The following is a 23,847-nucleotide window of genomic DNA, read 5'->3' as shown; positions in this document are numbered from 1 at the left end:
TGCTCTGCTGTGGTTACCAAGACATCTTCTGTTACATGACATTAAGGAGGATTTAGTAAAGTTCAGGATGCATTTTTGGTTACTCAGATTCACTTAAAATGCCACCCCTGGAAGTGGCCTCTCCATGTCAGGGCTTATGCATGATGCATGTTCCTGTTCTACTGGCCTACATTTGCTCACTGCTAGTCATGTATTTGGTTCAGGTCAGGTTTTGTCCGTAATTACTTTCAGCTTAAATGAGCCTGAACAACACTGCGCTTGTGAGAAGGTCTAACTACCTGATCGAAAAAGCAAAAATCTGACAAAACTACAGAGACAACCAGAGAGGAACACCAATAAAACTCCTGTTTAAAAAAACAAAAATATATATATATTATCTTACTATTCTCTACATAACCTGACACACCAGGAGTAACTGACATTTTCAGTACTTGGTCCCTTACAAACACAGAAGGCATTCCATCAAAAAACAAACAAAGAAATCAAATAAATATATTAAACATTTATTTTGTTTCTGTTTGTACAAAATAAGAGGCATTTTTCCTAGAGACACAGCCCTTATAAACAACTCAATTAGTCATCACGTTACACATGCTGCATGCAGTAACAAAAATACAAAGAAAGAGGCTGTACTGGTCAGGAAAAGGCTAAATTGAGCATCAACATACACACTGACCATTTAAACATTTAAACAAGTACAAAACAGTAAGTAAGTAAACACAGAAATAAGCTTGAGCAAACTCAGGAAAGGATCGTCACCTGTAGTTGAAACTGATTAATATCAGTATCGAAGCATTTCAGTGACAAATGTTAAGAAAAATGTGTTAAACTGATACAAATTCAATGGAGAAATGCACACCTTTAAGACATGGTTTAACATGTTTCACAGAGCAGGCAGATTCAAGAGGTAAAAATTGTGAGAGAAAAAAAACAATCTTTTTGTTTTTTCAGTTTAAAACTTTATATAAACCTGGCAGTTGTTCTTCTTGTTGTGTCAAAATTTCACGATAAATAGACCAATTAAAATCCAAAATAACTCTGGCATATCCATACAATCATCATCAGAAAAAATATGCACCCAGAAGGAAGTGTCAGATTGCAAAACTATTCAGAAGAAGAGTTCAGATGAAGGTTACCAGGAACAAAAAAATGATTAATCTGATATGGGCAATATTTACTAAGCTACACACACAGAAGTAGTGTGTAATACATTTGTAACAGAACATCACAGATGTTTCAGCATGGAGTTGTAGAGGTTCCTAATGGTGTCCAGTAATAATCCATCCCATGAAGCTTAAAAAAATCATGCAGTTTTTGCAGAAGAGGTGGACTGTTCATAGTGTCCAACAGTATGCCACATTTTTTCCTATTAGGGACAGTTCTGCCAATGCAGCTCGATACAGCATCTGTAATGTCTTCAAGGAAAGCTGTTGAGACAGCAATGGTATGTGAACACTAAGCATTGTCTTGTTGAAACAGTGCACCAGAAAAGGAAGAGCCACTATTTGCAGGACCTCATTAATGTAATAACGCTGAGAAGTCAAAGTGCCTTAAATGTAAACCAGTGATGAGAAGCCAACCAAAGCATATTGTACATCACACCATGACACCAGAACCGGATGTGTGTAATGCATGACAACAAACTCTTGCTCTTGACACTTATCACAATGAATAAACACAAAGATTTGTTTGTTGTCTCCACCAAGACAAAAGCAGAATGACAGAGGGTCATCATCAGCGAGGAGTCACGCTTTTGTCTTGTTTGGAATTTTTGCAGAACATCATTAGGAACCTCTACAACTTTATGCCGAAACATCTGGCATGTTGCAATTCATGACGTCTGTATGTGTAGCTCAGAACTGACTCACATTAATCTTAATTTGTAATCATTTACAATCACTGTCCCTGATCACTTTTATCTTCCTTCTGAATACCATGGCAATTTGACACTTGTTTCTGGGTGCAGAGAGTGTGTGTGTGTACATACAGCTCTGAAAAAAATAAGAGACCCCTTCAGTTTCTAAATCAGTTTCTCTGATTCAAATACAAATATTGTCATTGAGAGCATTTATTTGCAGAAAATGAAAAATGGCTGAAATAACAAAAAAGATGCACAGCTTTTAGACCTCAAATAATGCAAAGAAAATAAGTTTATATTGATAAAGTTTTACAAAGTTCAGAAATCAATTTTTGGTGGAATAATCACAGCTTTATGCATCTTGACATGCTCTCCTCCACCACTCTTACTCACTGCTTTTGAATGAATTTATGCCACTTCTGGTCCAAAAATTCAAGCAGTTTAGCTTGTTGGCTTGTGATCATCCATCTTGATTATATTCCAGAGGTTTTCAATTTGGTGAAATCAAAGAAACTCATCATTTTATTACATGGTCTCTTATTTATTGTTTTTTTCCAGAGCTGTATGTATGTGTATATATAGAATGTACTGTTACCGCACTATTAAAACTTTTTTTTAGTATGATTAAATGATTGAACCAGAATACCATAATAACTTTCTACTAGTGTGGGTTGGTTGTTTTTGATGTTTTGCTTCCCAAAGTGTCTTGTGAGGTAGCATATTGTGCCCTGATTTAAAAAATATGACACATTTCCATTAAAAAAAGAGAAACAACTATTTTTTTTCAGACAATCCTGAATATGGTATCCTGAACTATGTCTTTAATCTTGTGAAATATGTATTGTGCAATCCCTAGTAATGTAAGACTGTCAAACTCACCTTTCAGTTAGTTTTTAAATACATGAAATATTACAGATATTGTCCCATAAAGAACTTTTAAGACTTTAAGACAAAAAGGCTCAACTAGATCATGAAAATGTTAATTAACTACACTAGTAACATATTACATAGTTCAACAATTTAATTCCATTGGTCGTTTATAAGCGTATTTGTAGCAAAACAAATGCAAAATATCATGGCACATACTGTATTAAGACAACAGGCACTTTTTTAAGACAGTAGACTGGAAAGTCCCGTTGCTCTTTGCTCACAGGGACGGTTGCTTAACAGCTTTCCATGTTACACCTAACATTTCACTCATGGAACTTCATAAGCAGTAAAAAAATCTTTCTCTCTTTTCCCCAAACCCCAATAAGTGCATGAACATTTTGTGCACAGCTTTAAAAAAACATCCTATTTCAATTCCTGGCACTTATTGCATCACTTTTCTTGACGCAGTTATTTGACAAACAACTGTATGTGTGAGTGTGGCCAAGGCATATATTTACATGACTCAGACCCTCTTATAAAACACTTTCCTTATAGGGTGTGTACCTGTTAAAGGCACAACCGGGACTGTTTTACACCAATGTGTTTTTTTTTCACAGCTGGTGTGTCTTTGCTTACGACAGACCCATTGTCCTCTGTGTAGGAGCTTCAAGATTCAAGAAGTGCTGCTCCTCTTCCTGGTCCTGGGTCTCCTAAGCATTACCTCCTCCTCCTGATCACTCTCACATTCCCTCTCAAACATGGCCACTGTGCGCTCCACGTATCCCTCTTTAGGCCTGTCCTGTTTAGTACAAAAGAAACAATAAACAGGAACCTTAAATTCGTGTTCTGTCTATGTAAAATATCATAATTTTCATAACAAGACCTAGGTGTATCAAAGAACAAGTACAAGCAATATTCCTAATATTAAAATATTACCGTATATTTTCAGTACTATAGATCTATGTATTACTGCTACATAAACTACCGATATAAATGCATATACAGCTCTGAAAAAAAATTAGGAGTAAAATAAACATTGTTGTTTTATTCTATGAACTACAGAGAACATTTCTACCAAATTCCAAATTAAATACTGCAATTTAGAGCATTTAAATGCAGAAAATGAGAAATAGCTGAAATAACAAAAAAAGATGCAGAGCTTCCAGATCTCAAATAACGCAAAGAAAACAAGTTCAGAAATTAATATTTGGTGGAATAACCCTGTTTTTGTCACAGTTTTCATGCATCTTGGCATGTTCTCCTCCACCAGTCTTACACACTGCTTTTGGATAACTTTATGCCACTCCTGGTGCAAAAATTCAAAGAGTTTAGTTTGGTTTGATGGCTTGTGATCATCTATCTTCGTTATGATTATATTCCAGAGGTTTTCAATTTGATAAAATCAAAGAAACTCATCATTTTTCCAAAGCTGTATATATGTATAGGCACTGCTATACATGAAATGCTATAAAATGGCTTTTAATGGAATGCAATGTAAAGATTTAATTTAATCCACTTTGAAAGTACATAAGAATTTGTTTCTAACAGTGGCAATAAACACAGACATGCCAAAAGTCGTGGGTAGTGATGGCTTGGAATTTTCCACGTCCGTATAAGTTGTAAGTTGTTATCTTGTGAATGAGGTTGAACAGCAGATGGCCAGCATGCTCATGGCAAGATGGTGTGAATGAAGGAATATGTCATAGAAGGAAGTACCACCCACAATGCACAATGCAGTGTGTGTAATGACTGATGCATCTGGCCATCCATATTCAAAGCATTAGTAGGATATGACAAATATCATAGTATTCGATACTACTTTTTGTACCATGACTTGGCAGGTCTATTTACCTACATATTAGTATCCTATTAGCACTGCAACTGCTGCTATTGAGAAAATATGAATGAAATGTTCCAAATGTAATCTAAGATTACATCATTTTATAGGACTTTAATAAACAAAAACACCCTGTTTAAGAAATCTAACTCCACCATTAACCGTAAACAGGATACACCACTCCATGACCTGACTTGGATAAAAGATTAGAGCAATTCACATGACTCTAATGACATTACATGGCTCTCAATATCTAAGAAACAAAATAAATTCTGAGAATTGTCTCTAGTGGAGTAAAGACGTGAGTGAAGCACTTACTTGTGGTTTCTTCATCATGCGTGTCAAATGGTTACAGAGAGCTACAATCCTGAAGGAGAACTATTGAAGAGAGCACAAGGCAGAGTCAGTCACACACACACATATATACATATATATATATGAACACACACATACACACTGTGTAGCGTAAAGCTGTCTTAACGTTGTTAAAAGGGGTCATGAACCACACTTATACTGCATGTTCAAAGGTTCTATAACAAGAGCTGTGCGATAAAGCAATCACCAGACTGTTCGGCACTGTAGTCTGTAAAAGCAGATTTTAGATCATTACCTTCCATCTCCGGCGAGCGTACTGCCGTCTGAAGTTCTCAATGTTGACCACAGACTGTCTGCGCACCAGAGCTTGTCTAGGATTCACAGGCTACAGAAGAAAACACACAAGAACATCACAAGAATAAAACTGCTTTGTCAGTTCCTTCATTTACAATGAAAATAATGTGAAATATCTACATATAATTACTTCATAAAACAGTGATCATTACTGCTAAGATTCATTCTACACAAACATACACAAAAAAGACTCTTTCTGCACAAGTACTGGTTCACTCATCCAACATATGATATCATCAACCCCACCCAATGATACAGTATGCTGTTTTTCATCTGACCCATCACAGATAACAGTAAAACATTCAAACAGCCTGCGTCAACTTTAGAAAAAAATATTTATTTCTGTACTTCTTTTTGGGTGAGAAGAAATAAAATCACTGTCAAAACAAATAGAAGAAAATAACAAAATATTGCTTAAGTGCTTAAGATACAAGTACACAAATGATGGTGACATGTAATCAACTGAACAGTAAAAGTGCATTAAAATTTAATTAAATATAAATATCAACTCAATAACAATGATGACTTTAAGATTACAAATACAAGAAAGAAAGAAAGAAAGAAAGAAAGAAAGAAAGAAAAAGAAAACAAAAGATATCTAAAGCTCTATCCGGACAGGATTAGTTTCTCAGGGGGTGATGGGGTAATTTTCTCTTTTGAGGGGGTCCTCTGTGATTTTATTCCTGCCCGGAACGACCTTGTATGTGTTTTTCTCCAACATCCTCTAAGAAAATTACAGGCTGAATTACCTGCTGTTTTTTTCAGAACTCACTGGTCCTCATGTAATTTTAGTCCCGTCCAGATCCTAATCTCTGAGTTTCGTCAACTTGCATTAAATAAAATAGCTATTAGTCCACTGCTACACAACGTATTTACACTTTGGGGTGCACGTTTCCATAGAGATCCATGTAAACACAACATAGAGTGGATTGAAGGAGCTACTGAACGCAATGTTATGTGACTCAGAAAACAAAAAAACTCACTGGTCCTCCTGGTTTTTTTTTTATTACAGTCTGGATGCAGGAGTTTTATCACTGAGTAGAAGTGCAATATATTTTTTACAGATGTCCCCCTGAAAACTAATCCCGTCCCGATTGGGCTTAACAAAAAGTTTTCTTCAAGTTCTCTGGGCGTTTTCACACTTGGACCATTTCCAGCATCTGAAGTGGACTCCACTGAGTCATGGTTTTATTTACACACTTATTTGTGAATTGTGAAAACAAAGCAGCAGAAACTTTATTGTTTGCTTTCAGTTTATCTATATAAATCTCACTCATCATATGGAAATGTAGCAGAGTCAAACTGCATTAATATGCAAGTGGTCATTTTGAACACTCTACTCTGTTCTTTTTAAAGTTCACTTCCAATACAAACAGCACTAATAAAGCTGGCCTCTTTTTAGGGCCTACGGAGAGCTTCCATCATGTAATTCCATCACGTATGCCATGACGTCTAGCCAGTGTCATCTGAGCCGGGGGTTTCCCAGCCTTACGTAAAAAGATATAATATTCTGATACGATTGTGTATATAACATTAATATCAATGGTCAGATATTATGTGAAATTACAAACACAACTACAAAGTAAATGTGTGTTAATTTAACACTGTAAGTTGTTATTTATGCTAAACAGTCTTATCGACAGTGCTTCTTAAACAATTATATGTATATATATATATATATATATATATTTACAAATAGAAATCTTAATAGGAACCAGCAAAACAAAAATATGAACAGAAAACAGAGCCTTATTCAGGCCTATGTGTGCAAAAGAGTTCCAACAAATCACCATACAAGCACTAACCAATTTGCATAATAACTGAAATTGCATGAAAATGCATGCAAATCTTTGGGAGCCCTGACATTAACCCAGTTCACACGCCCATGAGGGATCAGTATGAGTCCAATTGAGAACCAGCAAGTTTAGTTTTTTATGGGTTCTATGTTGGCCACATATCACATATTGATGCCAGTGGTGGGCCCCCAACAGGGTGCAGTGGTGGTGGGACCGAGAGAGGGTAAATATGGACCCCATTTGGGTAATATACTGTAGAGGGGACAACTAGATGAGGTTTAAATGATCTGTAACAATGAAAAACCAGCCCTTGCCCAACTGGAACCCACCTAGCCAAAGTTGTACCCATATATGCCCCACATAAGCATGCTGCCTGAGAAATACACATTCTAATTTCTATCAGGGAGACTCTGATAGGGATGAGCTGTTCTTGGCGAGGACCCCACAGCATATCTCTCCTCCACAGGCTTTGCCCAGCAGTTCCTTCAGAGCCTCGTTGACTTCATTATTAAGAGCAGGAGCGGAGCACTGTGTTCCATTCTCCACCTCTCCATTTAAAGAGCCCAAAACATCCTGTAGCCAGCTCAGTTCTGCATCCAGCTCCTCTCTCAGAGCGCTCAGGTGGGCCTGACGTTCCAGGTAGCGGTCGCTAATGCTGGTCAGGTTGGCGTCTGTTGCTCTCAGATCCTCCTGGACTCCCTTCCTCAGTTCCTCAACGTTTCTGAGCTCGTAACGGACCTGTGTGAAGCCCTGTCGCACACTCTCACTCTCTTCCTTGTACCAAGCTTCCTTCTCATTGTATATGGAGAGCAGCGCTTCAGTGTCCCCATGAAGTGACTCCCGCTTCTTTGCCACCTCCGCCAGGCCCGTCTCTATGACAGAGATGTCCTCCACTACACGGGCAAAGCGCTCAAAGTTGATATAAGTGTTGTTCGGTGCAGTGCTGCAGTGAGAGTGGATGGTGTACTCCTTTAAGCGCTTGGTCTTCAGCTGGCATGGCTCGTCCTTGTTCTGGGGTTCTGCAGGTAAGCTGGGGTCTTCAACTTGCTGACGGGTCTTCAGACATAAGGGCCAAATGGAGAATGAGTAAGAGTGTGTCCAGGGCATCAATGTAGATCAGTCACAGCATTCTTTCTTATTCACAGGCTGGTAAGTGCACAGTGGGCCAGGATGCACACTCTCTCAAACGTTAGTGCCATATTGTTAGAGCAATGTACTCAGAACACATAGGAGGCAGCTTCATCCCAAGTCCATTCCATTATTGCAGTCTGAAGCACTTCCATGATGCAAACAAAAGAAATGTGCATGCAAATGACTGGTAGTTCTCACAGAATTCATCTCCAAGCTGCAGATGCATTGATCCTAAAGTGCTTTGTTTGTTTTAGTAAAATATGTCCTTGTTCTCTTGGTTAGTTTTTATGCACATGGTCTTCTTGTGGTGCCAAACATTCATTGTGATGTAAAACTTAGAAACAGAAGAAAAACTTAAAATAAAATTTGATGTAACTTTTTTTCTGTATCAAATATGGAATGGTGTGATCCCATATTCCATATCAAGTCCCAAGTATATGAAATGTGAGTCTGAATCAAGTGTCAATTTTCTGGCATGTTAAAAATTCAGTGTTTGGGATGTAAGAGTGGATCTAGACTGAAGTCTCTAGGCGTGAGTCTGAGTCAAGTCTCACGTCTCAGGGTTTTGAGTATTAGCCTAGACTGGAGTCTTTATGGCGCAAGTCTGACCTTATGTCTGGAATGTGAATTTCTGATTAGTCTGTAGTCTCCAGGGCAGGGATGGGCAACATTGGCTGGAGTCCAGCACAGTTTGTCGTTTTCCCTGCTGCAACATACCTACTAATTCTGGTAATTAACAGGTAAGATAAACCAGGTGTAACTGAGCCGGAAAAGCACAAAACCGGCTCTCCAGGAATGCAATTGCTCATCCATGTCTTTGGAGTGTGAGTGTGAATCTTACATCTCTAGGGTGTAAGACTGTGTCTAGCCTCATATTTCTGTTGTGTATTGATGCTGATATCTATTAATGATCTAAATTAAGAATATGCACAAAATTCGAAAATTTTAATTTCTAGGGTTTGATAATATGTCAAGTCCAAAATATCTGGGGTGCAGGTCTAAATGTTGGGTGTGAGAGTCTAAGTTGCAATTAAGCAAGCAATCTGGATCTATTTTCTCTACAGTCTCTGGTTATGTGTACAAGTCTAGCCTGAGGTCTCTTTAAATAGGATCTTAGTGACAAGTGTCAAATCTAATCTTGTGTCTCTGGGGTAGAGGATTTAGTATAGTTTAAAGTCTCTTTGGTAGGTTTGGCAAGGCTGATTTTGGTCTTGAATCTCTTTGGTGTGATGTGAGTCCTAGTCAAGTGTTGAATCTCTGGGACACAGGTTCAAGTCAAGTGTTATCTGTCTGGAGTCTAGTTTTGAGTCTTTGGGGTACAAGTCTGAGTCAAGTCTCAAGTCTCTGGAATACAATCCATCTTGAGTGTTGAAACTTTGAAATGCAGATCCTGGAATGCATCTGGTCTTGAATCTCTTGCTTGTGTTTAAGTTGATATTTAAAAAAATCTCCATACATGCAATTGCCATGAAAACTATTAGTGTTTGCATAAAAACTCAAAATTTAAGTTTATAGGGTGTAATTCCAAGTGAATCAAGCCTTTATTTTATAGACAAAACATTTTTAAGGACAGATTTAAAGTGCTCTGTGCAATAAATGTAGGATTTATGATATAATCTGCTATCTTACAAAAGAATCAAAGGTCTGATATTTAAAACTATATTAAGTCTGATGCCACTGTGAGATGCGGAACAACAACACATGTAATGATGGGGCATGACAGTACCAAACAAGTGACTGTGTAATGCAGTCAACTTTCTTTATGTTTTTTTCCATATTTTGAAATCTATGAGTCTAAAATCTTTCAGTAGATAAGATAAGTTGAGCCGAAGTCTTAAAGAGTGTATGTGTGTTGAAATACTCATCTTTTGTCTATTGTGTTTGTACGGTGTGAGACAAAAAGTTTGTCCCATTAAACATGTTTTGCAGTCTATGGAGTGTTTCTATTCCCACTACCACAGACAAATGAATTTACATTGTTCAAGAGTAACAGTAAGGTCACATCCTGAACTGTTACTCGCTAATGTCAGTAAATGCACTTAAAACAAACCACACAAGCACTCTGATACATGCTGTCACATGCTGTACTCCAGACAGTTACCTTTATCCACGGGTGGTTAAGAGCACCTTCTATTGTGAGCCTCTTTCTGTAGAGCAAACAAAGACAAGAAAAGCCCATTGAAAAACTTAACAGCAGCTCCAGAGTATTGCAGAACATCCCTCATATCTAGTGGCATCTACGCACGTTCAAACACACAGTTCCTCCGGGGAAAGTTTTTAAGATAATTCAAACCATAGTAGGTTCACACTATTTTTGCAGCTTATAGTTGATGATGTAACAGTAACATGTTTCAGCCCGTCCTCAAACACGTGAAAGTACATGAAAGGGAAGTCTGTGTGATATTGAGAAAGCTTTCTCTACTGGTCCACACTTCTGCATGATGAAATGTACACTAGGGCTTGAACCTTGCTTTTCACTCTGCAGCCTGCATTAGATTTCTCACCTTGTGTCTTTTGTAAGCAGCTGTCTGATGAAGTTCTTAGCCAGCTCACTCGTGCTGCCGAAGAATTCCTCATCAAACTCATAGTTCATGCCAGAAATGTTTGCCATGGTTTCTTGTTTAGACTCGCCCAGAAATGGGGAAGCACCACTCAAACTAAAGGGGTGAAAAAAAAACATCCTGAATAGATAGTCTAGACTCAGAGCTAGATTTAACAGAATAATACTTTTACACAGGGCATTTATCGCACATTAATTTGAGGGGTAGATTATTTAAATTACAAATACACTTAAAATTAAAATATAATAAATAAAAACATTTAAAATATTTAATTGGTGAAGAACCATTACCTTATATGGGATGTTTCTAAAGGTGCCACAGAATGCACATATAAGTATTTTTTGTTTTAAGTTGTTATCTGATGTATAAATAAGGGCTCAGCAATATATATATGTATGATGTTCACAGTATCACCAACACCATATTGGCCCAAAGTGGTTGTTGTGTTGAGCTGCATTTCAGCTTTAGTGAGTGTACATTTTTTTCAAGACTGTTATTTGACACTTTGGGGTTTTGGATTTTTTTAAGAGTTCTGTATAGCTTTATTTTTGTGGCTTTCCTTTAAGTGTTTATGGTTTAAAACAGGATTGTACAAAATGCTACATTTAATTGAGAATGACCCCTAAATTCTTGAATTTGAATTGAGATTGCTTTACAGTATTACACATGATTATATTTCATACTGAAATTATTGTATGTAGCTCAAATTAACATTAAAAACAAACTCTATATAACACATTTAAAAAAAAAACTTTCATTTCCCAAAATAACCTGCGTTCCCAAAATAACCTAAGTCTTCAAAATAGTTATCTAATGATTTAGGCTATATGAGGAACTGTTGACCTTTAGATGCAATAATGTTACCCTTTAAAGTATATTTAGTAATAAATAATAATTACATTGACCAAAATTGTTACTATTGTTTCATTTAATTACTTTAAAATAAAGATATTGCAATTTATTTAACAATAAGGAAATATATGCTAAATTTTAGTGTCTGTACTTCCATTTGGAAGGAATTGTATGACAGAAGTATAACATTTTCACAAATATGTGATAAGAATGAATTTCTATGAACTGCAATTAATTCAATTCCACTTCCTGTAATTCTAATTGAAATACAAATTCATTCACAACCCTGGATTAAAATATGTCACTTGTAAAATATGTCTGTACAACAGAAATGACCTATTATTTAACTATGAAAATAAAGTATTCCATTCTAGAGCACCTTTAAAGATTTGATAATTGGAAGAAACATTTCCAGTAAGCCCCTTTAGAAGTATATTTTAACCTGTCACCTGTTGTGTGTTTTTACTTATTAGCTTTGTGTATGCCTAGTTGTCAGTATGCCTATGCCGGGTGTATCTAGTTAAGTATACAAGTTATTAAAATCAACAATCTAAATCCATGATTATAAATCTGGTCATGAAATGCCACTCATGTTGACAGTCTATTAGGAGGAGAAATCCATTGGGTTTATTTTCAGTCTATGTTAGGAATAATCTGGGTCTGACACACATGCCCACAGAAGTAACACCTGAAAGTGAGACGCCACATTCCCCAGTTCACACTTACAGGATGTATGTGATGACTCCGATGCTCCTGTAGAGGCGGAGGGAAGGGGAGAGAACACAGGATTAAGCCATGGAATTACACTGACGCCTGTCTTATTCAAAACCAAATGTACCAGCCAATTAAGAGCGCTTACCACATGTCTGCTTCTAATCCCAAAGGCTCATAGTTGACAATCTCTGGAGCTGAAAATAGAACATTACCATAAAGATATTTCACATAACACGACAAGGAAAGATGGTTAAAATGGTTCATGGTTTCTGCTCTGGATGATAAAGCAGCACTCTGTAACCATTCTATTTAGATGTTGGTGATTCAGTCCAAATGTCCAAAGTGTGATGCACACTGTACAGCACAGTATACAAGTGATACAAATATACAAGTGAACATAATAGGTCTTACTCATCACCCTTCTGACTCACCCACAAATTCTGGCGTTCCAAAAATATTTTTGAACTCGACACCATCTTCGATTTTATGAGCCAGGCCAAAGTCTATAAGCTTGATTCGTGGCAGAGGGACGTTGTTGTCAAGCAGCATAATATTCTCAGGCTATAAAAATGAAATGCAAAGAGATGAGACATTAAAATATGACATAAAATATGATCTAAGGAACAGAACACTCATTAAAATATGGAATGTTTTTTTTATTTTGTTGCTATTTTATAAACAATAACAACTACATAACAAGGTTAATACAGGCTTCAATATGTTTCAATTTTGTATATACACTGCCATGCCAAAAGTCATGGGATAGCACTCTCACACCCTGACCATGAAGTGATGACCTGTGACCTCCCAGACTGGCCAACGTGCTCATGGCAAGTTGATGTGATTTTTTTTACAGCGTAATTTGGAGTGAGGTCTGATAGTGGGTGCGACACGTGACTCTAGCACACATATCCCACAGGTCAGAGCAATGTTCTTTATTGTCTGTGGGACATGACACTAATCCCTGACCTTTGACGTTTGTCATGTCAGTGTACAATACCAGTCAAAGGTTTGGACACACCTTCTAATTCTCTAATACTCTAATGTTTTCTTTATTCCATTTTTTACATTGTAGATTAATATTAACGTCATGAAAACAATTAGAGACACATAAGGAATTAAATAACCCTAAACCCATGAACTGAGATGGTGATTTGTGATGAGCTGGAGCTTCGCAACTGCTGCTCAGCCCCTCCAAGAATTCCTAAAAGACACTGAGAAAACTATTCCAGGTGACTCTCCCTCATGAAGACACTGAGATTTAAATACTAAGAGCGTGCAGATCTGTCTCTTTAAAGCTAAATATGGTACTTAGATGTCTTAAGCAATCATTTTTAGAACAATCTATAGCTCATTTTTAATTATTTATTTGTATTTCATTTTATATATGCATTTAAATTAGTTGTTATTATGTATACTAATGGATTAGTTTACAGGACTAACACATCAGAATAATATTCAGTAAAATATGTTAATTAAATAAACCATACTGGCTTTACATTAAGACACTATTAGAGACTATTAATCCCTAACTTTTAAATAATGATTTCAAGTTTGTGAACTATAGTGAAAGTGGCATAATTATAGGAAGTGCATTAAAATGGTAAATTGTTTCTGTCCTGGATGAATCAACTCTCATGATTATAGGAAATGCTTGTGCAGTCTCATACTGTTCTATATTCTACAGTAACTGCAGGCTTCTGTAAATAGACTCTTGTCTACAGTATGAAACATTCAGTGAAATACTTCATAGTCTGTTCTGGTAAGAGAGAGAACATGCCCTCTCTGAATGTGTTTGTGAAGATCACGCTGCTAAGCCGGGCTGTTGGAGTGTGTGGATGCCTTTGCGGAGCAGCAGAGCGGGGGGCGGGCTGGAGAGGGAAGAGGTGCTGCACTTAGAAAAACAGGATGGAAATTATCAGGCTGAGCAGCGTGGGTGACATCCCTCCTCATGTGCGCCTGATAACCTTGCAGTGTCTGAATACTTGGACTCAGGCCAGGCCACACAATGCACACGTGCAAACAGGAGTCGAAGTAGACCAACAGTCTGTGCTGATAATCAGTGCATTGCTTACTGTGCTGCTGTATGAGATTTGGAGGTTAACTTTAGTTTATAGATTTTTTTCAAGCAGGTGGTTTATTATACTTTTATAGCTGTATGTAGGACTGCACAATATATCATCAATATTGATAGACTTCAAACCATTTTAGATATATAAAGATATATAAAAGAAAATGAGGTAACACTTCATTTGAAGGCCATTCATATTGGGGTCTGATGACACAAACACTGAATAATGTATTTTATAAAGCAAAGCTACAATATTTATAAATAGCTATTTTCAGTACATTTAATATTACATTTAAAGGTTTTATGAAATCAAGCAGTGATGATAAAGTACTGAGATGTATGTAAGTGTTAAATATCATATTTATATTTATATTAAAATTATTAAAATATATATTAATATACTTAAAACACAATACAGACATTTTCCCTCTCTCAATTTAAATAAATATAGCGTTTGTTTCAGCAGTGTCAACAGGCCAGTTATCTTCTTAATGGGGGAATCTGATGCTCTTAAACTTAACTTGTGAATGTTTGCTTCATTAATAACACTGTTATGAAGCAACATTCCTATATCATTCCGTTCTATTAATCATTTTGGGGCCTTCAAAATGTATTAGGAATGTTTTTTTTATGCATTATATCATTGTTTTTCTATCTCTTAAACCCTTTTGATGAAGTTATAAATATGACATTCAATATGTAGGCATGTTAAATCAATATTTAAAAGCTCATTTAATTCATAAAACATTTGTATGTCATGTTGCGGAGGCTGGCATTAGGCTTTATAAATACATTATTCACTGCTCATGAAAGTGTTATAAAGCTTTGAAATGAAGTGTTACCAAATAAAGCAAATGCAATTTATTTCCAGATATGACTGGTTTTGTTTCCGGAAAGATGACACTCCACAGAGTACAGTATTGTGCAAATTGTGTGGTAACATCATAATTAAAGGAGCAGCATGACAAATGTTTTTTACTACTCAAAAACTTCCATTGCAGTTTGCAGAACCAGTAAAATACTTTATTTCTATATTTAAATATACTACATGTTATTTCTGCTGTTTTAAATAAATACTGATACTCTAACAGTACACTTTGTTAAGGTTTCATCATACTGTATCATATTGTAAATCAATTTTGGCATTTCTGTGTAATATAATGATATATAAGTTTTCAGTCACATCGCCCAGTCCTAGCTGTGTGTGCCTTTCAAATACCCTTACTAAAAATATTAATTCCACAAACCCCGAGCGCAGGTAGTGCAGTGCAGTAGTGCCAGTTCCTCCTGAGTTCCCTAAGCTACAGGTGTTGCTACGCAACTGAGTGCACGGCAGGACACATCCTCTAAAAAGGCCAGCGCAGAAATGATCCGCTGCCATAGCAACAATTCCATTTCCTATTCCTCCCATCTCCTCATATGTATGCACAGTACAGTATTTAAATGCAAAAACCCTCATTAGAACTGCTGTAAGTGTCACAGGGCAAAAGGCCATTACATTACAAAACTGTCTCATCAGAGTTAAGATCGCTGCTACACCTGGATCAGGCCTGTATCTGAGTATAATGCAGCTCGCTGGGTTTTTCTTCTATATATGGTAATGATGCTTCTAAACCCAAATATAGATACTGCATTTTAAATTTTGGTTACACATATTTATTTAATTTTATTTACTAAAATAAAAGGACTTTGCTATCAATTAACAAAATGACAATGAAGGAAATAAATGTTTCTTTATTATTAAATTATTGGGTTAGTAATAAATAACTTAGAAATAAGCTTAGCTCCAGACACATATATGTACAGCTCTGGAAAAATTTAAACCACTTAAAACTTATGAGTTTCTTTGATTTTACCAAATTGAAAACCTCTGGAATATAATCAAGAGGAGGATAAATTATCACAAGCCATTAAACCAAGCTGAACTGCTTGAATTTTTGCACCAGGAGTGGCATAAAGTTATCCAAGACTGGTGGAGGAGAACATAAAACTGCATTATTTGAGGTTGGAAAGCTCTGTATCTTTTTTTATTATTTCAGCCATTTCTCATTTTCTGCAAATAAATGCTCTAAATGACAATTTTCTATTTAAAATTAGGGAGAAAAATTGGCCGAATATTAATATTAATTTTACTCAAACATAAACCTATAAATAGCAAAATTAGAGAAACTGATTCAGAAACTAAAGTGGTCACTTCCTTTTTTTAGAGCTGTATATGTAAATGTAACGCTTTGCTAAATCATGCAGAAGGCCATGCACTTAAAAGATTCATGCTAAAGTTCCTGTATTATAATATGCTGATCCCTTGACTTAGCCAATGAGATCTATTATTAACTCGAATGTAAATAAGAAGTGCGATAAGAAGAAACATCCCAAGAAAAAAAGAGTCATCCCTCTCATGTCTCTGAAACAGTTTAAATGCACATTTTACAAGCGCTTTTAATGGAAACTGATGCCGCTGATTAAAGGTAGAATTATTGTAGTATGTATTTACTATTTATCATATGAAAATAAGAGTTCCAGCCCCTGTTTTCCAGTCTGGGGCTGAGGTATTAGAAGGACCTGATCTACTACAACACAGCGCAGTCACAGAGCACATACCTTCAAATCAAAATGCGAAATGCGTTTGGAGTGTAGATACTGAACTCCATCCAGAATCTGTTTGATAAACTCCGTCGCCTCCTCTTCACTCAGAGATTCCTTCTGAGCCAGGAAATCAAAGAGCTCTCCTCCAGAGACCCTGAAAACACACACAAAACAAACCACTACTGCATGTCCTTCGCTTCCACTTCACTTCAAACAGACACATTATCACACACATCACACTCCCAGAACAGTACGTTATATAAAACGCACAAATAACACAACAGAAGTTTCTGGCTTTAATCTACACTGTACATCTAATTGTCTTTGGTACGGGTGAAAGAATATATCAATATGTCAAAGTATTGCAATATTTTGTTGTGAAATACTTCACTTTATACTTTAAATTTTTAATTATTAGTTTACATGTAATGATTGGTGTCAGTGGTGTCAGACAGTGGTTCAATTTCTATTGTGTTTAAAGTTTAAACCCCGACCACTAGATAGCAGTGTTGTACTCTTAAGTTAAATCCCACTGTTCTGATTGAATATGAAGTAAACTGTCACACCTTAGCCTGTGTCTGTCTTGTGTTTTTCCTTTTTTCTGTCCACTTGTCTCTTGTTTATTTTTTTTTTCCCCATGTGCTCCATGAGTACATGGCTCTGTTTTGATTTTGGTCTTGTCTCTGCCTTAGCCCGCCTGTTTCATGTGTAACCCCACCTCCTCATTCCTTCTCCAGGTGTCCCTTGTCTGTGCTCCTTTGTTCTCTGTCATGCTTTTTGTTTTATTTGTTTGTTTTATCATGTGATTTTTGTCCATTTGAGCCTCAGTCCTGGCATACTGTGTAAGTTTCTGTTCTGGTTTCTATAATTGGCTTGTTTGTTTTTCAAGGATTCAAGGATTCAAGGAGATTTTATTGTCATTCGCATCTTATGTGGTACATGAGGTGGAACGAAATTGTGATCTCACGATCCAGTTTACACCCAGGAGCTGTTATTAAATAGATATATAGATAAAAGTACAATAAAGGAATACAATAAAAATAGAATATACAAAATAGTTAAAGATAAATACCCCAAATGAAATAAATAGAAAGAGTAGACAGGTTGCAACAACAAGTCCAGAGTGCAAATGTGCTATAGCAGCATGAAATGAATTAGAGCAGTAGAAAATAAAGTGTCTCAGTGCGGGTAAAGTGACCGTGTTTGTGCAGTAATTGTCCTTGTGTGTCAGTGCAGTGTGTTGTTAAGTGGAGTTTAAGAGTCTTACAGCTTCCGGAATGAAGCTGTTTCTCAGTCTGGTTGTTTTGCACTTGATGCTCCGCAGCCTCCGTCCTGAGGGAAGCGGGACAAAAAGTGCATGTGCTGGGTGGGTGGGATCCTTCCTGATGCAGGTAATAATAATAATAATAATAATAATAATAATAATAATAATATAATAATAATAATAATAATAATAATTTTATTTATATAGCACCTTTCATACATAAGATGTAGCTCAAAGTGCTTTTCAATATAAGATCAATATACAAGATAATTACCAGAGGTACATTACAACAAGGTAAACAAAATAATAGGAAAAGTGAATACCGAAAAAGAAAAAGTAGTGAGAAAAAAAAAAAAAAAAAAAAAAAATTATCAGCAAAACATAGAAACAATAAATATAAAATATAATTTATAAAACTAGTAGAAAGCGAGGGTGTATAGATGTGTTTTAAGCTGTTTTTTAAATTGTGTAATATCTGGTGACTGTCGAATGTGTATCGGTAGAGAGTTCCAGATTTTTGGTGCATAAAAACAGAAGGCAGCTTCACCCGTCTTTTTATATTGCATTTTAGGAATATCTAATAAAGCAGCTCCTGATGATCTTAGAGCTCGATCTGGAACATATTCTGTCAATAGTTCAGAAATGTAATGAGGAGCTGATCCAGTCAGACATTTAAAAACCAGTAAGAGAATCTTAAAATCTATTCTAAATGGCACTGGCAGCCAGTGCAGTGAAGCTAGAACAGGTGTGATGTGTTCTCTCTTTTTAGCGCGAGTTAGAACTCTAGCTGCAGCGTTCTGAACCAGCTGTAATCTGTCAGTAGTAGATTTTGGGAGCCCAGTAAATAACGCATTACAGTAATCTAGTCTAGAGAAAACAAAAGCATGGATTAATTTCTCAGCATCCATCTGTTTGAGGAAAGGTCTAACTCGTGTAATATTTCTTAAGTGATAGAAAGCTGTTCTTGTAACATTTCCAATATGAGGTTTAAAAGTTAAACTTGAGTCTAGAATTACACCCAGATTTCTAATTTCATCTTTAACTTGTGGAGCCAAATTTCCAAGTTGGCCTAAAACTATAGATTTTTCTGTTGTGTTGCCAATTATAAGAATTTCAGTTTTTTCTTCATTTAATTTGAGGAAATTTCTATTCATCCAGTTAATGATGTTGGTCAAGCAGGACGTTAGTCTGTCTAGAGCTCTTGTATCATTTTGCTCAACAGAAATATAAAGCTGTGTGTCATCTGCATAACTGTGATAGCTGACTCCATGTTTTTTTATAATATGTCCTAAAGGAAGCATATAAAGAGAGAACAGTAGAGGACCTAGAACTGAACCCTGAGGGACACCATAATTTATATTATAATCATTAGATCTATGCTCGGCTAGACTAACAAAGAACTTTCTGCCTTTAAGATATGATTTAAACCACTGTAGGACTGTTCCTGAGAGGCCAACCCAATTTTCAAGTCGATCTATTAAAATGTCAAGGTCTACAGTGTCAAAAGCTGCACTGAGATCTAAGAGAAGAAGGACAGAGACCTGGCGTCTGTCAGAATTTACTCTGAGATCATTTACTATTCTGACCAGAGCTGTTTCAGTGCTGTGGCCCGATCTGAAGCCTGACTGGAATTTATCAAACACATCATTATTTTTTAAGAATTCATTTACTTGTGCAAATACAACTTTTTCTAGGATTTTACTGAGGAAGGGTAAATTTGAAATGGGTCTGAAGTTATTAAAAACTGATGAGTCAAGGTTATGCTTTTTTAGTAGGGGCTTTACCACAGCAACCTTGAGGGCATCTGGTACAGTGCCGGTGTCTAAGGAACAGTTAATGATTTCCAAAACATTCTGAATAACACTTTCTAGAATCTGTTTAAAGAAAGAGGTTGGTATTGGATCTAAGGTGCAGGTAGCAGAACTTAGCTGAGTTATTATCTTATGCAATTCTGTAAGTGAGATCTTTCTAAAATCCTGCATTACAGATTGTGGTTTAAAGATGATCAGAGCTTCAGGTTTTAAGCTCATCAGATTTGATCTAATATTATAGATTTTATCATTAAAAAATTGTGCAAATGATTCACATTTGCTTGGAGATGCTTCTAATAGCCAATATTTCGTGGTAGTGGGGTTTAAAAGGCGGTCTATGATTGAAAATAAAAACTTTGGGTTGTTGCTATTCTCATCTATTATCTTTGAGAAATGTAGCTGCCTCTGTGTGCGCATGCCCTTATTGTACTCTTCTATGCAATTTTTTAAAATGTCATAATGTACATGCAGTTTTGTTTTTCTATACACTCTCTCAGCTTTACGACATTTTCTTTTTAGTTGTTGCAGTTGTTCAGTTTTCCATGGTGTTTTCTTAGTCAAAGAGATTCTTTTTTCTCTTTCGGGAGCAACTAAATCTAGAACTGATCTTATTTTTGAGTTAAAAATGTCGACCATTTCATTTACATCAAGGTCTTCATAAAGAATTGGTGTGTTGTTTAAAATGTTAATGAAGTCATTAGCAGTTGATGCTTTGATGTATCTTTTCTTTGTAAGATTGTTATTTCTAACCCTCTTATTTAAATAGATTGATACTGTAAAAAATACACAATAGTGATCTGAGACTGCAACATCTAAAATTTCATTAATATCTAAACACAGATTTCTTGACATTACTAGGTCTAAAGAATGCCCTCTATTGTGGGTGGGGTTAGTAACATACTGATTAAAGTTAAACGTTTCTACAAGTTGTATAAAATCCCAAGCTTTTCTATCTGAAACATCATCAATGTGAAAATTAAAATCACCAATAAGAAGAATCTGATCATATTGGGTAACACAGATAGACAGTAGTTCTGAGAATTCAGGGAGGAAGGAGGGTGAATGTTTAGGAGGTCTGTAAACAGTCAGCAGAAGGACTGACTCTTGACCTTTTAATATAATTGCTAAATATTCAAATGATTGGAAACTATCAAAAGATACAATTCTGCAGTTAAATACATTTTTGAAGACACTTGCTAAGCCACCCCCTTTCCTACCTTCTCGCACAGAGTGAAAAAAGTTATAACAATCTGGAGCAGCTTCAATAAGAGAGGAAGCTCCATTTGAATCGAGCCAAGTTTCAGTCATAAACATAAAATCTAACTCTCGCTCACAGATCAGATCATTTATAATAAGAGTCTTCTTGGACAGAGCTCTAACATTTAAAAGAGCCATCTTAAAACTTTCTTCTGGCCTTTCAGAACTTCGACTCTCAGATTTAACTTCCACAGTAATTAGGTTAGACACATTTCTACATTTACGCTTAACCTGAGTTATTTTCCGATTATTAATAACTAGAGGAATAGATGTATATGGAGGGGGAGGAGGAGGGAGTCGTTCGTGATCCACCCCCGTTGCCCTCTGAGGTGGCCCTCTTCCTGCATCTGGAGGTGTAGATGTCCATGGTGCTGGGGAAGCTGACTCCAACAATCCTCTGTGCAGCCTTCACCACCCTCTGCAGAGCTTTCCTGTCTGCAGCAGAGCAGCTTCCATGCCACACGTTGATGCTGGAGCACACGACGCTCTCCACCACACATCTGTAGAAGGAGGTGAGGACTGCGCTCCCGAGTCCAGCTCGTCTCAGCCTCCTGAGGAAGTAGAGCCGCTGATGTGCCTTCCTGACCAGAGTGGAGGTGTTGTTGCTCCAGGTGAGGTTGCTGCTCAGGTGCACCCCTAAGTACCTGTAGCTGTCGACCACTTCCACCGCAGATCCTCCAATGTGCAGGGGGAGGTGGGCATGCTGGCCTCTTCTGAAGTCCACAATCATCTCCTTCGTCTTCTTTACGTTGATGCAGAGGTTGTTCTCTCTGCACCAACCCTCCAGGTGTTCCACCTCCTGCCTGTAGCTGGACTCATCTCTGTTTGTGATGCATCCAACCACTGCTGTGTCGTCTGCAAACTTCACAATATGACAGCCTGGATGGAGAGGTGAGCAGTCATATGTGAGCAGTGTGAACAGGAGGGGGCTCAGCACACAGCCCTGAGGGGAGCCAGTGCTGAGGATTATAGTGGGGGAGGAGATGTTGTGAATTCTCACAGACTGCGGCCTGTTGGTCAGGAAGTCTAGGACCCAGTTGCACAGCGAAGAGCTCAGTCCTAGTGAGGAGAGTTTATTTATCAGGGTCTGTGGAATCATGGTGTTGAAAGCGGATGTGAAGTCCACAAAGAGCATACGGACGTAGGAATCCTTCTGCTCCAGGTGGGTGAGGGCAGTGTGGACCACGGAGGAGATGGCATCCTCTGTGGATCGGTTCTTCCTGTATGCATACTGGTGTGGATCCACAGTGACGTTGATGGTGGCTTTGATGTGGGTCTGAACCAGTCTTTCAAAGCACTTTGTGACTATCGGAGTGAGGGCCACTGGCCGGTAGTCATTCAGACCTGTCACTGCGGAGCTCTTGGGGACTGGGATGATGGTGGCGGTCTTCAGGCAAGTGGGGACAGCTGCCTGGATGAGGGACGCGTTGAAAATGTCGGCCAGGACGTCCGAGAGCTGGTCTGCGCAGTCTCTTAGCACCCGTCCGGGGATGTTGTCCGGGCCAGCAGCTTTTCGGGGGTTGATCCTTCTCAGCGTTCTCCTTACTTCTGCTGGTGAGGGGCTCCTCTCCTGGTGAGTGTGGGAGTCTGGTGCTGGGGGGGGTGTCAGGATTCTCAAAGCGGGCGTAGAACTTGTTGAGAGCCTCAGGCAGGGATGGGTCTTTGGAGCTTTGTGCAGCGTTGGATTTGTAGTCCGTGATGCACTTGATGCCCCTCCACATGCTCTGTGGATCCTGGGAGGAAAAGTGTCCCTGGATTTTCTGAGCATATGCAGCTTTTGCCCTCTTAACTCCAACAGTCAGCTCTCTTCTAGCCCTTCTGAGTTCGTCTGGGTCTCCAGACCTGAAGGCAGCATCCCTGGCTTTCAACAGAGAACGCACCTCTGCGTTCAGCCAGGGCTTCTGGTTGGGGTAGCAAGTCACAGTCTTGGTGGTAGTGACATCCTCAGTGCACTTGCTGATGTACCCAAGAACAGCAGATGTGTATTCCTCCAGATCCAGCTCCCCCTCACACTCAGCAGCATCCCTGAAGACCTGCCAGTCTGTGCAGCCGAAGCAGTCCTGCAGCACAGCGTCGCCGTCACTGGGCCACACCGTGATGGTTTTCTGTGTGGGTTTGGAGCGTCGCAGCGGGGGGTGGTATGCGTGGACCAGCATGATGGAGATGTGGTCTGAAAGCCCGAGGTGGGGGCGCGGGAATGCCCTGTAAGCGTCTTTCACGGAGGAATAAACGCGGTCTAACGTATTATTACCTCGCGTTGGGATGTTCACGTGTTGGTAAAACCTCGGCAGCGTGTTCTTCAGTTCTACGTGGTTAAAATCCCCCGCTACCACGTAGAACGCGTCCGGATGCTTGTTCTGAAGCAAGCTGATGTTGTCATGGAGCTCCTTCAGCGCGTTGTTAGCATTAGCATCCGGTGCTATGTAAACAGCAATCACGAACACCGCCGAAAACTCACGAGGCAGATAGTGAGGGCGACACTTCACAGTCAGCTGTTCTGTCGCCTCGGAGCAGTGGCTGTTTACCAACACGCAGTTTGTGCACCAACCTTTGTTTATGTAGACGCACAA

At 37.9% G+C, this 23,847-nt stretch overlaps 1 protein-coding gene across 2 annotated transcripts in view; it reads right to left on the bottom strand.

The window, feature by feature from the left end:
* Positions 1–482: 482 nt before the first annotated feature.
* The window catches only part of dapk2b (death-associated protein kinase 2b), a 59,229-nt gene continuing 35,864 nt past the window's right edge, over positions 483–23,847 (bottom strand). Inside the window, exons 4-12 of one of the 2 annotated variants that reach the window (XM_007228260.4) lie at positions 16,961–17,099; positions 12,720–12,849; positions 12,434–12,482; positions 12,301–12,327; positions 10,666–10,818; positions 10,263–10,308; positions 5,176–5,265; positions 4,884–4,943; positions 483–3,527 (exon numbers count right to left, since the gene is read on the bottom strand). In XM_007228260.4, coding sequence (XP_007228322.1) covers positions 3,402–3,527; positions 4,884–4,943; positions 5,176–5,265; positions 10,263–10,308; positions 10,666–10,818; positions 12,301–12,327; positions 12,434–12,482; positions 12,720–12,849; positions 16,961–17,099 — 820 coding nt within the window. In that variant the 3' untranslated portion in view covers positions 483–3,401. Of the gene's footprint in view, positions 3,528–4,883; positions 4,944–5,175; positions 5,266–6,922; positions 8,087–10,262; positions 10,309–10,665; positions 10,819–12,300; positions 12,328–12,433; positions 12,483–12,719; positions 12,850–16,960; positions 17,100–23,847 lie in introns of those variants that run through there. The other variant, XM_015601364.3, reaches the window with a different exon arrangement.

The sequence above is a fragment of the Astyanax mexicanus genome, chromosome 2 (genome assembly GCF_023375975.1).
Source record: "Astyanax mexicanus isolate ESR-SI-001 chromosome 2, AstMex3_surface, whole genome shotgun sequence".
Lineage (NCBI taxonomy): Eukaryota > Metazoa > Chordata > Actinopteri > Characiformes > Acestrorhamphidae > Astyanax > Astyanax mexicanus.
Note: the sequence above shows the minus strand (reverse complement) of the source record. Positions and strands in the feature narration are given on the sequence as shown.